This window comes from Apodemus sylvaticus, chromosome 19 (assembly GCF_947179515.1).
Source record: "Apodemus sylvaticus chromosome 19, mApoSyl1.1, whole genome shotgun sequence".
Taxonomy (NCBI): Eukaryota; Metazoa; Chordata; class Mammalia; order Rodentia; family Muridae; genus Apodemus; species Apodemus sylvaticus.
Genome location: NC_067490.1, coordinates 57,653,568 through 57,672,158, shown reverse-complemented (window position 1 = coordinate 57,672,158; position 18,591 = coordinate 57,653,568). Strand labels below are relative to the sequence as shown.

The window sequence follows — 18,591 nt, the reverse complement described above, 5'->3', positions numbered from 1 at the left end:
CTGCTACTAAGTGCTATGAGTTGCAATCAGGCAAGCTCCAAAGTTTCAACAGGGTGAGCACAGGTTATTGCTAACAATGTGGAGAAGCAGGGGATTGAACTGCGAGAGCTGGTTTGGTGAGTCTTCTCCCCTGCCTCCCCCCGCCTCCCCCACCCCCCACGTAGGTGGGAACCTGCTGCCATCTGTAGAGTCCCTTGTGATGTTACCACTGTTGAACCCAGAGACAGCCTTTGAATAACTTCACTGTGAGACCTGCATCTGCCCAGAGTCTGTTGTGTGTGTGTCTGTGTGTGTGTGTGTGTGTGTCTAAATATCGTTGGCAGGATGCTAAACTTGGAGAATCCTAGTTTCAAAGGTGTGAGGTACAGTTGGAGTTAATTTTGTGGAAGTTGCATCTCATGTGTTAGGTAGCAATCCAATATTAAACTCCCGTGTTAAAGAGTAGAATTGAAGATGTAAAGGACTTACTAGTGCTTAGTGTTGTGTTTTGTAAAAATAAAGAGGAGAAGGAATATGTTTGTTGAATTTGCAGTGAGGTGTGGGGGAATGGGTTGCCTCTGCAGTCCCGTGCTGAGGCAACCCTTCCCCCTGAGACCAGCCACATGACAGTATAGTATAGAATAGAATTTATTCCAGACATGGGGAGGGGAGTTGAGAGGGTAATAGAGACAGAAACAGAAACAGAGAAAGGAGGGAGAGAGGAGAGAGAGAGAGAGAGAGAGAGAGAGAGAGAGAGAGAGAGAGAGATGGCTGGCCATGAACATGTGGATAGAGGGGGGGAGGGGAATGGGAGAGAGAGGGAGCAGGAACAAGAGGACAGTACAATGTATCCAGAGGAAACCATAAGTAGCAAGGATCTTATAGCTGGCAGATAAGTTAGTGTACTGTTTATCTGCCCAACCCAGGCTTATAGCTTATAATTATAATAACTGGAATGTGTGTGTGTGTGTGTGTGTGTGTGTGTGTTTTATTTATTTTTTTAAAGAATTATTTATTTATTTTGTGTATATGAGTACACTGTAGCTGTTTTCAGATACACCAGAAGAGAGCACAGGATCCCATTACAGATGGTTGTTAGCCACCATGTGGTTGCTGGGAATTGAACTCAGGACCTTTGAAAGAGCAGTCGGTGCTCTTAACCACTGAGCCATCTCTCCAGCCCATGTGTGTGTGTTTTAAAGAACTATGTATTTATTATATGTAAGTACACTGTAGCTGTCTTTAGACACCCCAGAAGAAGGCAGCAGATCTCATTATAGATGGTTGTGAGCCACCATTTGGTTGCTGGGATTTGAGCTTAGGACCTCTGGAAGAGCAATAAGTGCTCTTAACCACTGAGCCATCTCTCCAGCCTGGAATGTGTGTTTATTATATGGGATTATTGGGGTTGTAAATTCTAGCAACAGTTTTCCACAATAATATTTCTTGTCTGATTTGTCTATTAACAGAGATCTCCCCTCCTGTGGTCTCTCACCACTGCTCACTAGTCCAGTAGACCCAGCTCTTTTTTCCTCCATCTTATCACTTGTATTTTCTGTGGATATCCATGTCCTTAGTGACCCAGACCCAGTGTTACCTTTCCTTTAGTCAATTCTCTTAACTACTAAAGTTTCACATTTCTCAAAAACATTTCCTACTTCAAATATTTCCTGATACAACTTAATCATCACGAGTAGCTTAAAATTTCCCAGAGAACAATTAAGGCATTCATCCTTTACATCCAGAATCCCTTGCCCCATTATGCCTGGGTTGACTGTTTGTATAGCAGGGCCAGAGGAGTTTGTTCTTATAGACACCAAAGCCATTTCCTTCTCTAGTAATGACCTCAACCCCTTTCCCAGAAATGTTTACCAAAGTTATATTTGAAGACTAATATGATATATAAAAAGGCAAAATAAAAATTTCAATCATACATGAAAGAGCAACATCATCTGTACACTGGACAGCCAGAGATGTATATATCATGTTGACCTTGATCCTGCAGCCAAAACTGTCATGCAGGCTCATTGGCACCTATGTCACATCTGACAGTAAGATGGCCATTTTACTATGTTAATCCTACTAATCGATAAGCATAAAATATATTTCCATCTTCTGATATCTTCTTCAGTTTCTTTCTTCAGAGACTTGAAGCTCTTATCATACTTGTCTTGACTTGATTAGAATCCTGTCTTGTCTCCATTTCTCGTGTCTTTTGCCCCTATGTCCTCACTCCACCCTCTCTTTGAGAATCCATAGTCGGGTTCATATGTTTGTTTGCTTTCTTTTGGTTTTGCTGATAATGTGAGATTACTTATTTCCTATGTTTCATGTGTGTAGTTAACCTGCTTGGGTTAGAATTTTTCTTTATAGCACTATATAGCCCTTTCTGTATAGGGCTATTTATAGACAGATATTGTTTAAATCTGACTTTATCATGGAATATCTTCTTTTCTCCATTTATGGTGACTGAAACATTTCTGGGTGTGATAATCTCAGCTGTCACCTGTAGTTGCTTAGGGTCTGCAGCACATGTGTCCAAGCCCTTCCGCCTTTTAGAGTATTGAGAAGACAGGTATAATTCTAATAGTTCTGCATTTATATGTTACATGGCTTGTTTATTTGTTTGTTTTTCCCATTTCAGTTTTTTATATTCTTTCTTAGTTCTCAATGTTAATATTTTGATTATTATGTGGCAATGGGACTTTCTTTTCTGGACTAACCCATCTAGTATTTTGTATCTTCATAGGGATCCTCTTATTTAGGTGAGGAAAATTTCCCTTGAACTTATTGAAAATAGTTTCTACATATTTGACCTGAGATTTTTCTCTTTCCTCTACTCCTCTTATTTATAGTTTTTGACCCAGAGTTCCTGGATGTTTTGTGCCAGGAATTTTTGAGATTTAACATTTTCTTTGACTGATGTATCTATTTCTTCTATTGTGACCTCAATTACTGAGATTCTTCCATCTCTATTCTGTGGTTGAACCATATTTCTGTAGCTCTTTATTGCAGTCCTAAAATTTTCATTTCTAAGATTCTGTTAGTTTCTGTTGTCTTTATTGTTTCTATTTCCACTTTCAGACCTTGAACAATTTCATGTGTTTCTTTGGTTTTCTTGTTTTCTTTGGTTTTTCTCTCATTGTTTTATTTCATTTTCCTGGATTTGTTTATAAGGGAATTATTCAATTCCTATTTAGGAAGCATCTTTATATATTTGGTTTTAAGATCCTTTTCTTTTTTTTTCAGCTGTGTTGGAATATTCAGGTCCTGCTGTGGTAGGATAGCTTGGCTATGTTGGTAACATATTTTCTTGGCTCTTATGTTTCTATGCTGGTGTATAGACATCTGTGTTTGAGGTGAGTATATGTCTAGGTGATGATTTCTGGGGATTGTCTTGTTTTGATGGAGATTTACTTTCTGGATTTTTTACTCTCTGGATTTTCAGAGAGTCTTGTGGGCTGAGTGTTGCCTTTTTTGTGTTTAAGAAGGAATGTTTGTTTGCTGGTGTAGGAGTCCAGCAAAAGATCATCTTTAGCAATGAAAAGGAGTTATAGATAGGTGAGATGTGGAGCTGCTTCTGATGCCCTGTGCTAGCACCCTCAATGAACATTGGCTGTGGGGTAACAAATAGTGCGGTAGGCCTTCTTGTTAGTCTTCTGGCAATCAGGACATGTGCTTAGTAAGTATGTCTGCCCATAGCACTTGTTTTAGACACAGATGAGGAAGGAAGAGAAAAGCAGGTGAGGATGGTTTTGGTATCTACAAGAGGCATGGAAAGGGGCCAAGGAAGCTTCCTTTCTCTTGTATTCTTTTCCAGTGTTAAAAGAAACTGTGAGAATTGGGTTGGGGATAACAGATAATGTGGTAGGTCTTTTGACAGCCTATTTAATCTCCTGTCAGGCATGGCCTGTTGGTTTAAAAGGCAATATATGCCTATAGTTGAGGACTCAGACACAGATGAGTCTGGAAGAGAAGAGCAGATAGGGTTGGTGTGTGGTATCTACAGAAGGCATGGAAGGGGGAGAGGAAGCTGCTCACCAGGGACAACCTGGAATATTGGGTCTCTAGTAACAGAGAATGGGGAAGGTCTTAGAAGCATCCTACCTAGCCCCATAACCAAGATCTTAATACTCAGGCATCAGGTTCCCAATGATCATTTATTTACTTCTATATTTATTTAGTTATTCAGATTATTAAAATTACGATCCATTTGGTGAACTGAGTAACCAGTAACTAATTACCCTTTGTGCTTATTATTATAATGATATGAAGTTTATATGTGTACCAGTGTGGCAATGGACTAGAAGAGTTAGGAAGAATTGGGTTTGTATTACTAGATTATAGTCATATATTTTTCACTAACTTGAAAAATCTATAAGTAAATTTAATAAAATAGGTTCAAAGAATAACATCAAAACTTGCTATGAAATAGATTTATAATATATATTTTCTAGAAAATATCGTTATTTTAACATTACATAGGTAACATATTCATTATAATAAAAGCATTCTTTGTGTTCAGTGTTAACAGACACTAACAACAGAACAAAAATAATTTTCCCCAATGAATTCTTCACTTAACAGTAACTTCTTTATAGCTCCCTTCAAGGACTCATTTCTCAGACTATAGATGACAGGGTTGAGGGTTGGGGGTAGTACTGTGTAAAAGATAGAGAGCATGAGGTCTAAAGCAGTTGGTGAGTCTGGGGTTGGCTTTAGATAGGCACAAATCCCTGTTGAGAGAAAAAATGACACAACGAAGAGGTGGGGCAGGCAGGTGGAGAAGACCTTAGATCGGCCTTCAGCAGAGGGCATCCTGAGAACTGTAGAGAATATCTGGCCATAGGAGAAAGCAATCCCCATGAAGCAGACGAAGGCCATTATAGACATGAAAGTAGACACTCCCAGTACTCCGAAGTAATCATTAGAGCAGGAGATCTTGAGCAACTGGGGGATATCACAGAAGAACTGATGAATTATTTTGTCACCACAGAATCTGATAGACAGAGTACTTGCTGTGTATAAAGTTCCAGAGATGCCTCCACTTAGCCACACAGCTGCCACAGCCCAAGTGCACTTTCTGGGACTCATGATGACCTCATAGTGCAGGGGGAGGCAGATAGCCACATAGCGGTCATAAGACATCACTGTGAGAATGGCTGTCTCACTCCAGGCCAAAGCTGTGAAGAAAAAAACTTGCAGCATGCACTGGCCATATAAAATGTAGCCACTTTGTGCTAGGGAACTCTCAATATACTGGGGAACTGTGACAGAAAGGGATGAGAAGTCCAGAATGGAAAGGTGCTTTAGAAAGTAATACATCGGAGACTGGAGCTGTGGGTCCAGTGTTGTGATGGTGATAATGATGAAGTTACCTGCTGAGCCGAAGAGGTATGTCACCAAGAAGAGCAAAGCCTGTAAGATCTGCAGCTCATGGTTGTCAGAGAATCCCATGAGGAGAAATCCACTCATTGTGGTTATGTTTCTTGTAGCCATTTTGAGAATCAATTTGTGGTAACAGCTAGAAAATAAAAATGTTTTTGAAATGCAATATATATATGTGTGTGTGTGAATATATATATATATATATATATATATATATATATATATATAACAGAAATTATACATAAATGTTCTATTTTCTCTATTCCAGCTAATGTTTAAGGAATTGCAGTTTATCAAGTTTTCAGACTTGATAAATATTCCTTTATTGGCGAGAATCTGCAGGATAAAGCAGTTCTTCTGTGATGAAGTTTAGACTTTTTGATACTTAAGTAGTAGTTAGAGGTGAGTACAAGTGTCACAACTCACCATATTGTTTTGCTTTCTCTAAAATCTTTTCATTTTCCACTAGGGAAACCTATGACTTTTAAGTCGCAGTAGAAATACCATTTTGAGATATTGGTTAAAGTTTTCTATTCTTTTTCTTTTTTTCGAGACAGGGTTTCTAACCCTGGCTGTCCTGGAACTCACTCTGTAGACCAGGCTAGCCTCGAACTCAGAAATCCGCCTGTCTCTGCCTCCCAGAGTGCTGGGATTACAGGTGTGCGCCACCACCACCCTGCCTGGATAAGTTTTCTGTACTTACATTTTATGTACTTCTGAATTATATTTTGTATACCTCTGTATTGTAACAGATGGTCTAGCTGTGCACAGGTGATAGACACTTCCTTCCTAGCAAACAATGTGCTCATTACCATAGAAACTACATGCAGTGGTACTAAGAGCCTAATCAAATGAGGCATCCTACTGTTTTTCTGTTTTTTAAGTGTAGCAAGCCCAGAGCCTTGAACTTTCTCAGCAAGCACTTTAACCTTTTTTCTACTTTTAAATGGACTTTTGATGGAGCTTACTTTTGCAAAGGAAAATATATGTCATTTTCCAATTTGGTATCTAACTTGATGGCCTGGAGTATAGTTGGTATCTAAAAACAAAACAAAACAAAACAAAACAAAAACAAAAAACAATAAAAAAAAATCCCCTGCTTTTGAATTGTATGTGTGCGTGTGTATGGGCGTACATGTGCATGCTTGGGTCTGAGTAAATCATCTTGTAACACTGGTTTTTGTGAGAACTCTGAATCTTGAGATTAAAACAGTTCCTCCTTGTTTTAAACTCAGAGGAATAGCCATCTAGTGCCTGCCTTTCCCGAAATAGTGCAGACTCAGGCTGCCTTTCTCACATTCCTTTTGTAGAATAAACTCAACCTCTGAGTATTCCATTTCTACAGTTTTCCCTGATAGAGGCCTGTTTTAAGATTGTAATAAAGCATCAGTAAATTAAAAGTTTTAAAATATACTTAGGTGCCCCACTGGAAAAGCTCTTGGCTTTAATCCATAAAAAAGGATCAGAACTTTAATCTATCTTGGGTACCATCAGATTAAATGGTTTTCATCGAAGCCACAAACGATACAATATAAAGTCGGAAAAACTAAACACTATAAAGTTGCCTCAAACATTTTCTATATTTCTCATTTCTGCTCTGTTGTAACTGGTAAAATATTAACAGAATTATTGTTCATTATTTTTGTTTTCATTTTGTCAAACTGTACCGGAGTTGACAAGAGACTGAGAATCGAAACAGTTAATTACATTCAGCACTGAGTTTTATAAAACAGAAATTCTGGTAATTTTCAGTAAAATTTAAATTTTTATTTGCTCTACACATTTAGTTTCATTTTTGTTAAGCTAAATATTTTAAGATCCACTTTACAGGAAGAACTTAAATCTCAGATGTTTTTTATAACAGTAATGAGATGCAAAATTTGAACAGTGGCCTTTTAGATTGACATCAATTTTTTCACCCAAAAATATAACTATCAAGAAGAGTCATGAATGACTTTGGGGAAAACACAGTTTTTATAGAACATGTAACACTGAAAGGTTGATCTCTACTGCTTCCGTCAGATAGCATTTTAAAAATAGTTTTCCTGATTCCTGAGTTATACGAGCACATTACATATCAACCTTTCTTATTTATGGTTCTCTTGCATAATATTTTAAAACTTTTACACGGATCACATATGTGTCTTAGGATTTCTTGGTGTGTAGGCATCTATCTAAACTGATTACCACCTGTGATTAAATTACTTTTCTACAACCATAGAGTTTTAAAATGTGCTGTTGAAGACAGGTTTGTTTTTTTACTGTTTTTTCTTTGAGGGGTGGAGCTAACATAAAAACCAACTGAATGACAGTGTGCCTCATTTTCTCTACCACTTTGTCACTTGGCATTTGGATCCATTGAAATGGTGCAGGGGATTTGGTGAGACTAGGATTTTATTGCCAGCTCTGTGGTTCCTAAAGTAGCAGATCTGAGAATCTACTGGGAAGAAAGTTTCAACCTAGAGAGCAGAGCCTCAACACTTAGCAATTTTGGTTTATAAGGTCACGTGACACCCAAAAGGCTGTATACTTACCACCCTCCTTAGTGTTGCTGCTGGTAAGAGCATCACATAGAAATCCACTTTTGGTTAAAGCGTCATCTTATTTCCGGGCACTGGGAACTGGTTTTCAACATTTGCTTCTTACCTTATAAATAAACCATGGAAATTCATATATTTTGGTGTAAAACAGTTTGAATTTAAACATATATTACAGCCGGGTGGTGGTGGCGCATGCCTGTAATCCTAGCACTCTGGGAGGCAGAGGCAGGAGGATTTCTGAGTTCGAGGCCAGCCTGGTCTACAGAATGAGTTCCAGGACACCCAGGGCTATACAGAGAAACCCTGTCTCGAAAAAACCAAATCCAAAAAACAAAACAACAACAACAGACACACCATGAAATCCTTAGACAAATGGATGGAGCTAGAGAACATCATACTAAGTGAGGTAACCCAGTCTCAAAAGATCAATTATGGTATGCACTCACTGATAAGTGGATATTAACCTCGAAACTTGGATTACCCAAGTCATAATCCACATATCAAATGATGTCCAAGAAGAACGGATGAGTAGACCCTGGTTCTGGAAAGACTCAGTGCAGCAGTATAGGGCAATGCCAGAACAGGGAAGTGGGAAGGGGTGGATGGGGGACCAAGGGGAGGGAAGAGGACTTATGGGACTTTCGGGGAGTGAGGAGACAGGAAAGGGGAAATCATTTGAAAGGTAAATAAAAAATATATCGAATAAAAAATGCAAATTAAAAAAACAATCAAAAAAACACTATATATTACAACTAATTCTATACTCCTTTTTTTCCATTTTTAAAATTTTTTCATTTAATCTTTTTTTTCCAGTCCAGACTGTACTCTTAACACCAAAAAGATAAAGTGTGCAACATTGCAGTGTCCTACTGCAACACATACACCGCAGAGCAATGCCGGATAGTAATATAGGCATGTAAGAGAAAGTAACATTAGTTCAGAAAACATTACCTTAAAATAATTTCTCCACTGCTTCCAACCAAATCTTTATTCAGGCTTGTAACTTTATGTATGCAGTCTTATGTTCCTTTTATCTTTCTTTTGACTACTTTGTGGGTTTCTTTTTTTGTTTTGTTTTGCTTTGCTTTCTATTTGTTTGTTTAATCTCTCTCCTGTCAATATTTTCTCTGGCTCAGCTCAGACTCCCCTGGTTCAGTTGTCACCATCTGTCTTCCCTTCTCAGTCTGCTAGCCCAACTCATGTACAACTGCTTCTATTTTCACTCTGCTCAATCACTTTTCTTCTCTACCCTACTCAATCTTCTTTCTTCCTGCATCAACTGTTTTCTCTGACACTATTCTTCTGACTCCTGAACCATCCTTCTGCTTACTCCTCAGTTCTATTCCTCTCTCTCTTTCTCACAGTCTCTGTTGTCTTTTTATATCCTCCCATTCCAGAAGTCCAATAGCCAAATGACACTGTAAAGCATAGGATCATTTAAAGGGGTAGGTGCATAAAATATTTCATACTACAGAGGCTATCAATATAAACTTGTTAATAGTTAATTATAGTAAAAAACAAGTTTTATGAAAGTGAGTAAATGACTTTCAGTATAAAAACAAATACTGCTGTATACTCATCAACCCTTATCTCTCTTCTTTGTATTAACAGAGTACATGTCCCAAACCACCTTTCAACATGGTTGGGCATTCACCTTATTTACATCTAGTCGAATGTAGGTAGAAGTGAAACATCTATTTCCAGGCAGGACTCATAGAGACTTTATGTAATTTTTGTTTAAAAACCAAACACAAACATGCAACTATTGTTTAATCAAAAGATTGCATCCATATATATTTGGGCCTTGAAAATGAAAGTCAGTAGTGCACAAATATTTAGTTCTGCTTGTTTTTAACATCCTCAATCTGGAAACAATCTAAATATTATTTAATGGGTGAAATGTTAAGTATATTTAGTGCATCTGTATTACAGCATACCACTCAAGAACAGAAAGGGAAAGGTTTATGTATATGGATGAGAACAGTGATAAGTGTCAAAAAGTCAACATCAGAAGTTCACATGATGTATGATTCTATATATTTTTGTACAACTCCTGAAATAACAATGTTTTGAAGATAGGGAAAATACCTTTGATTGTTAAGGACTGGAATGTGGTAGGGAAGGAAGGTGAATGTAACTATGTAAAGGGTAAGACCATAGACATCCCTGTGGTGATAAAATAGTTATGTCTCAACTGAGGTAGCAGCTATATTGCTTCATACGTGTAAGAAAAGACTATAAATCTATGATTTGATATTACATTGGAGTAATGTAAGATAGATAAAGGAGGCATGGTACAGATCTGTTCTAATTTGCAACTTCTGAGACTCTAGAATAATTATAAAAATTAAATAAAACAGGATTCTACTGAGCATTCTCATTTTCATTCCATGTTGTTCCATGATCAGAGAGGACTCTGTAAACACAATAATGGAAAGAATCTACCATTCACTTGTGGTATACTGTATAATTTTAGACATCACTGTAAATGAACTCTGAAAAAAGATAATAGATATTTCTTTCTCCTGAGTGCTGTGCTGGTTAAATTTTGTCAGTTTAAGACAAGCTATGATCATCTGTAAAGAGGAAAACGCAATTGAGAAAATGCTTCAATTTTGTTGGCCTGTAAGCAAATCTGTGGATGCATGTTCTTGATTAATGGTTGATGTGGAATTGCACAGTCCTCTGTGGGTGGAGCCACTCCTGGACAAGTGTTTTTGGGTTGTATAAGAAAGCAAGCTGAAAGGGGAGGGGGGATATTGGGAAAGATTTTACCATTGGCAATGTAAATTAAGATGATATTAAATGAAAGAAAGAAAGAGAGAGAGTGAGAGAGCGAGAGAGAAAGACAGAAAGAACGAAAGAAAGAAAGAAAGAAAGAAAGAAAGAAAGAAAGAAAGAAAGAGAGAGAGAGAGAGAGAAAGACAGACAGAAAGAAAGAAAGAAAGAAAGAAAGAAAGAAAGAAAGAAAGAAAGAAAGAGAGAAAGAAAGAAAGAAAGAAAGAAAGCTGAAAAACTCCTGGAAAGCAAGCCAGTAAGCATTGCTTCTTCATGACTCAGTTTCTGCTTCCAGGTTCCTGCCTTAAGCTCCTTCACTAATTTCCCTCAATTATGGATTGTGGACTATAAGATGAAATAAAGCATTTCCTCCCCAGGTTGCTTTGTGTTTCTGGGATTTATAGTGACAACAGAAAGCATATGTGTCAAGTTGAGATATTAAACTATGAAGTCAGGCCTTATGTGGGATGTTTCTATATGCAGTAGATAGTAGTTAACATATAAACTCACAACTTGTCAAAGTACAAAGACTGAGCCATCCATATTGTTATATCATTGAACTCTATGACTCAGGGACCATCACTGAAGACGGTATGGAAAGACTGTAAGAGCCTTGGAGAAACAGAAAAATAGTGTCTTCAGAACCATTGTCCTAATAAATTCAAAGGGGCTATAATTGACTCCACAATACCTACATAAGCTTAAGCTAGTCACTATGGAGGTAGAAACGATTCATGAGCTTCCACATCTCTTACAGTCTACTGCAAATAGAAAACTGAATTGGGCTTAAGTAAAACTGAGCCTGCCAACATACACTCATGTACTGGGTAGAGGCTCACAGGTCCCCTATTCCTCCTTGTTCAACTATTTCAGACTGATGAATTCTAGGGAATGTATGGCCATTGCCTTCAGTTGTGAACCAAATGGTGAACTCACCACTATTCTATGGGTAGTTCCAAATCTCTGGCCACACATTCTGGTCAAAACCAGAAAGCTACAAAGGAAAAAGTAACATTATGTGGAAATGTAGGAAAGGGATCTGTAGAGAAGAGGGGAGAAAGAAGAATAGCAAGTGTAAGAGTCAGATGAGAGAGCATGGGGGGGGGACAATACACCAAATACATGTAAAATATTTCATTGTACACATTTAATCAAAACAAAAACATGACCTTAGAATGCTGTATTAACATTCATAAAAACTTTATTTAGAATGATCCCATATTGTAGTCAATATAGTTGTTTACCAGTCAACAGCATAATGAACAAGATATTCCCCTAGTAAAAGACATAACAAATCATACTACTGCAAAGTAAGTGTCCTATGTCTATGTAATGGAACACAATTCAGATAGAAAGAAGTGAACTATGTAGTTCAGCCTCAGAATAGCACACTCAGCAACATTTCCTGCTGAAGAGTTAATGGTATAAATCCAGAAAGGGAAACAACTGTGTAATGATAAAAGTCGTTTGGTGGTCCCTGGGGTTAGAAGGCTGGGACAGAAAAGATTGCCAGATACATGTGAATACCAGTTTGGTTCTGTGAGTGTCTTGATTGAAGCTGCTTATTTAAATGGTTGACTTTAATGCTCAGTATGTGTACACTTGACATGAATGCCATTTTTTTAAATTTTTTTAATTTTTTTGTTTTTTTGCTATTTATTTTTAATGTATACAAATCTCATTACAATTAAGATGGCAAAATGCAAATTAAAGAAATCTATACTGCATTCAAAACAGAAAGTTGCTAGGGATTGTTTATCCAGTGTACCAATCTGAGAAAATGTTTATCTAAAGCCAGAATGCCAGTGAAGATACAATCAGAACTAATTACTGACTGGTTGGTTGGGGGTTGGGAGAAGATAGCATTCAAGTACATAAACAATTAAGTGGCCATAGGAATCATTAACTGTGGTGAGAAAAAAAAAACTGATACAAAATAAAATGTGAGTTGAAAACAGAGAAAAGATTGAAATGTGGAAGATATTAATGCCCGATTATGGCTGATTCTCTGGAAGTTAGTCAGTCAATTAGTATTACATATTTTCCTTCCATGAAATGACAAATAATTTCTGATTAGAGTTCAGTGGGCTTACCCTTCAACAACAGTACAATCTAATGATATGCAAAGATGACAAGAATCAAAGAGGCACACACAGATAAACCTACAATGTTATTTATCTTTATTTTGTGTCATTGTTTTCTTTCTTGTTGGAACTTTTAAAATTATTTCTGTGAGAAAATAAAACACTTAAATTTTTAAAATGTATCAATGGTAATATAATTCATAGATGATATCCTGTATTCAAGGAATATAGTGGGTAAAACAGTACTCAGGAAGATGCAGCCAAGAATTGAATTCATGTAGGAGAGAGGATGAGGCATAAAAGCCAAGGAATTACTTACATACATGGATAAATGCATTTGTAGGTCCAGATGATAATTAAATCATGTTTAAAATAATGTTAAATATTCAAAATAAAACGTAAACTAAATATTGCATATAGTCAATAGAACAATCTAAAAATCTATTGTTCCACCACTACTCATTCCCCATATCATTAAATGGTGTACTTTGATTCTTTTAAACACTCAAGATAAAGGGTCCTTTATATTTTAACTTTGTAAATAATGAGTCTTTTGGAAAAAAGCAGATTATTAACCCAAGTGAGCAACACCATTAGCTTCTCAACACTTCAGCTAATGCACTCACAGATTTGTGCTCAGCACACAGGACTCATCACAGATGTGCTTTTGACTGTAAGGATCTTGCTGGAGTCTCTTTTTGTATCAGATAGGGTAAGATTTAACTTGAGCATTTTCAGTAATGGAAAAGAGGATCCTTGGTATCTACTTCATTAGTGAGGTATAATCACGTGTCCCTATTTTTATAATTTTTATATTTTATAATCAGATGCACACATACAAATTATTCTTGGGAACAAAGCATTTATGTTGTGAGACATATAGATAAATGTACACTATAAGAACATTAACATGAGTTATGGTTCACTTGGATTAGGAAAGGAATATATAGGAAACGTGAATTTTGGTAGGGACTGAATAAGTTATGGACATAGTTACTGTACTTTTTATGAGCAAGAAAACCTTGTAGCTATGTAAGAATAGCAGGTAACTTGGTAGCCTAGAGGGAATTATGTACAGCAATAAGGGATCTAGTATCACACAGACAAAATCAGTTTACCTAATGGCAGTTTAAAATGTATTTATTAAAATTAACTTTAAATTGGTATTGGGTCTTGTCAAAACTAACTCTTTTTTCACTCTTAATTCCTGTACATCCTTAAGAAATGATCTGAAATAATATTGGAATTAGAGGAACAAGGGAGCCCATGCATATCCTTACTGGTCAATTATCTTTCATTTGATAAAACATTCTTGAGAGCCGGGCAGTGGTGGCACACGCCTGTAATCCCAGCACTCTGGGAGGCAGAGGCAGGCAGATTTCTGAGTTTGAGGCCAGCATGGTCTACAGAGTGAGTTCCAGGAAAGCCAAGGCTACACAGAGAAACCCTGTCTCAAAAAACAAAACAAACAAACACACACAAAAAAAAACCAACCCCCCTCCAAAAAAGAATTTACACATGTGGTCAGTGAATGCTAAGTCTAGTATGTTGGTAAGATGATAAAAAATACTTATATTCAAAATGTAAAACTATTATTTGCTCATAGCATCATTGGAAATTGTCCATTTATGTCTAATAAACATGGCAACAATGTTCTGATATGAAAAATAGATAGAAAAAGGAAAGGTCATAACTGCTTCTAGGTATGGTGAAGAAGAAAATTTATTATAGACATGTGGGAGAGTATAGCCAGGGTCAAGGATATCTGAGAGAGTTCAGAGTAGACATGACCCTGAGCCATGTGAGGAGAAGGGAGAGGAAGAGAGAGGGGAAAGAGATGCCTCAAAGAGAATAGATGAAAAGATCCAGTAACTAAAATGGTTAGGAGGGCACTGTGACAGGGCCCTGAGGGATAGAGGGTGAACTGGCAGCCAGTATCTGATCTGATATGTTAACTAGGCATTTCAGCTGTTTGTGCTGGGTTTGAAACCTAACAATATGAATATGTTTAGCTTATGAAATATGGGTCTATACTTTTCTTTCTATTTGATGGTCACTGTCTATTTGCAAAAATTGCCAATATGTTTAGTCAATTTACTAATAGCTTAAATTAATTTCAAAGATAAAGATTTTTTTATTGTTTTTACTGTTAAACTAATTTGATTTGCTTGCCTGATGTTACATATTCTTTAGTGGACTTAGCCTTGTGTTTAGATGCATTAAATTCTTTCTAGTGTGGGGATGTCATAGTCAGTCCTAACCTGATGTCACTATGCTATTGCCTGCTCTATCCCAGTCAATCAGTGACACTTCCCCCACAGTGCTTACCCTGTGTAACACTTACACATAACTTCCATGGGGTCCCTAAGGAAATTTAAAATGCTATTAGGCATGCTTTAAGAGCCATTGACCTTTGCTCTGGAATGCCTAAGAGATTTTAGTGTCTTGCTTGTGAGATAAAAAGATAATGCTGTTCCTGCTTTCTCTTTTGTAATCTTTGCTTATTGCTGTAAATAAAAAATAGTCTTTTTATTACTATATAGTGAGAAAGAGAAGGATCTGAGGGGTGTAAATCAATTTCCTGCCCAGCTATGAATTCCATTGATAATTGTAATGTAGTGCTGGAGAGATGGTTCAACGGTTAAAAGCACTGACTGCTCTTCCGAAGGTCCTGAGTTCAAATCCCAGCAACGACATGGTGGCTCACAACCATCTGTAAAGAGATCTGATGCCCTCTTCTGGTATCTGAAGACAGCTACAGTATACTTAAATAAAATAATGAATAAATATTTAAAAACATTGTAATATAAACTTTTGATGCTCACCTTTATAAATTATTCTTTTAGCTTCTTACTGCATTGTATGTTTGGCTCTAAGACTGCTGTTCTTTTGCTAGCAGTAAGAATAAATTCATTCATTCTACATTAGAGTCAAGTCTTTGGTCTTTCCCATGGTTTCTAATGGTATAACACTAGGAAGCATTCATTTAGAAATGTGAACCATATTTATATGGTTAAAAATTCAAAGTTGGGTTTTCTACATCCAATCCCTGAAATACTTCTGGCAACTCTGTGATGTGCACAGAATCAAATAGATATTTTGTGTTGTAAATCAGTGCTCCACCAGCCTAAGTTTCAGCATCTCAGCACCAGAAGTTCCCTTTCTACCTCACCTGTGGGAACTTACACCATCACCTGTCAGTACCAGGTGTGGTACATTTCCACTATGACTATGAGTTGCATATTTTTCTATGTGACATGCATACCCTCTATAAAAGGTCCCTCTCAACATCTCAACTGTTTCTCTGTTTCCCTGTTTATCTCTCTCTGTTGGTATCTCTTTTTTCCCATGTCCCAACTCCAAGGTGACTGTCTGCTCCCTCTACCCCCAATAATCTTCTTGTGTTAGATCTGTTATATCACATGATCAATGTAGCATACCTTGGCCTGGTTCAGCCAAGCTCCAGGTGCTGCCTGATCCTAAAGTCAGTACTAAAGACTTGGTAGGATATCCTGGTGCCTGTGTGCTCCCCTCTTGTGGGCCTGAGCTACACTAGGACCCTATCTTTTATCCCCAGTCTGCCTACAATGACACTCTATCCATGAATTGGTGACTGATCCATCTCAGAAAGTGTAAATGCTTCCCTGAGTCTCTGGTGGAATTGCCCACTTGGGACTCTTTGGTGAGTTTTCAGTGGTTTTCACCTTCTGGCTTCATTGGAAAGTCCTGGTACCAGTCATCCACATCTCCTTGGGATTTTAGCCCTGGCCCTTGGACTGTGAAGTGATATCCTGCTGTCCAACTTGTGCCTTTTTTACCTGGTCTTCCCTAAATCCTTGAGACGCCTTGGACTTCAGGCTTTGGACTGCCCTCTCTACCTCACCTATGGGAACTGCTTCATCCACCTCCTTGTTCCACTTTGGGATTTTTCTTGGAGAACCTCTCAGGTCAGAGGGTTCTCCAAGGTGAGGGGATATGGGGGTGTGGTGGCATCTTCTCAGAGTTGGTCAGGTGGGTGGATGGGGGGAAGAACTCTGTGAGGTGGGACTGGGACGGGATGTAAATAAATAAAATAACTAATTTTAAAAAAGAAAAAATGCCATAGATCTATCAGGACTATACCTAGTGCCAGACTTAAGAGCCTCTAAACTTATCTTCCCCTTTCAGTCAAATTTGGCTTCCATGCACCTTAAATAATGAATCCTAATGCTTCTAACCAAATGATCAGGGGAACATAAAAATTCCTCATTCCCTATTTCTTTTTTCTTCTCTCTGAGCCCTTTTTGTTTCTGTCTGATCTCCTTGTCCCCCACAGTGTGTTAAGGTGGTAGCAGGGGGAAAAAACAAAGTAGGCTAGCTGTGGTGTGCTCAGCTTGTACCTACTCCCCCCTGCAGAGCCTGCTGGAAATAATCTCTTAAGATATGAAGATCATTTGTTTGTGAATTTGATTTCAAATTCTGGAGTCAGATTCTTAAGCTACAGCTTGTCCTCAAGTGACCTCTGGCCTTAGATCCAAAAACAATATCCTAAGATTATGCTGTAAATTCTTATCTCAGGATTTGTAAGTTATTGTAGATATATATCTATATCTATACACACATATATATATAAACATTTTAAATTATTAATTATATATAAATTATATTTATTTTAGTCATAAGCCTTTTAAATAATATATCTTAATATATGTATAGGTAGGAAAATAGTTGTTTTTAAATAGCAACCATGTAGCTCTCTCCCATCTCTGCTAGTGATCTCATCAGAAGGTAAGCAGCCTTATGGGCTGGCAACTATCTTTACTAAGGTTAAAGAGTGCATGCTATGTGACCTCACCATCTTAAGATGACCACATGGCATAAAGCAACAATTGTAAAATGTATTAGTCCTAATGAGCTCTCTATTTTTCATTGTATCTCCTTTTATATTTGAAGCAACAAGGCTCAAATACTTTGAATTGGTACAAACTTAACTATGATGCTAGAAAATTAAGGTTATATTTGCTACAACATATTGTATATGCCATTCAATTGTTTTTCAGATAATAAAATGTTTAAGATGATAAAATAATGAAGTTCTAAAGGTCTATTCAGATTAATAAAAGTTGGGATGGGCCATCTCAAAACCCTGGATTTGGACCAGTTTAGTAGCTGAGTTGGTCATCATGTCAGCTTTCCCACACCCACATCACTAGGGCTAGCTTTCCCTAACTGATCATGTGAAGAGTGGGGTCAGCTCTTTGTAGTACCATAGCCATTGAGGGATGAGGACAGCTCTCCCACACCCTTGCTACCCAGGACAGATCTTCAGTGCTTCCCAGGATGGGGGCTGTGGACAGCTATCTATACTGTCACAGCCAGTGAGGGATGAGATCTGCTCAGATAACCTATAGACATCAATGTGGCTTCAGACAGCAGATCAGAATGTCTGCATGGCCTTTAGTGGCAACATGGGCCAAAGACATCACACAGATCCCTGGTGAAATGGAACCATAGACCCAGTCACAGCCCTTGGTGGCAGCATGGGCCCAGAAATCACAATAACCTCTGGTAGCAACATAAGCCTCTCACGTCAAGATGTTCCTCGAGACCTTCAAGTCTACAGTTCTGTTTCACTTCATGGTATAAAAACAGCTCTGCTTCTCTTTCTTTTGCATCTCTCCACCAAATACTTATTCATTAAAGTGGCTCCCAACCCAGGTGGTGGGTAGTCCTCTGACTGTCTTCTGGATGCCTGCCCTCTGACCATTTTTAGTAGATTCAGGATCTGCCTCTTCATGTATACAATCAGGCCACAGGCCATATTCTCCTAGAGTTACTACTAG

At 37.7% G+C, this 18,591-nt stretch overlaps 1 protein-coding gene across 1 annotated transcript; it reads right to left on the bottom strand.

The window, feature by feature from the left end:
* Positions 1 to 4,506: 4,506 nt before the first annotated feature.
* Positions 4,507 to 5,478, bottom strand: LOC127669858 (olfactory receptor 14J1-like). Its single transcript, XM_052164077.1, has one exon. The coding sequence runs from the start codon at positions 5,476 to 5,478 to the stop codon at positions 4,507 to 4,509; it is 972 nt and encodes a 323-aa protein (XP_052020037.1).
* Between the last annotated feature and the right edge of the window lie 13,113 nt (positions 5,479 to 18,591).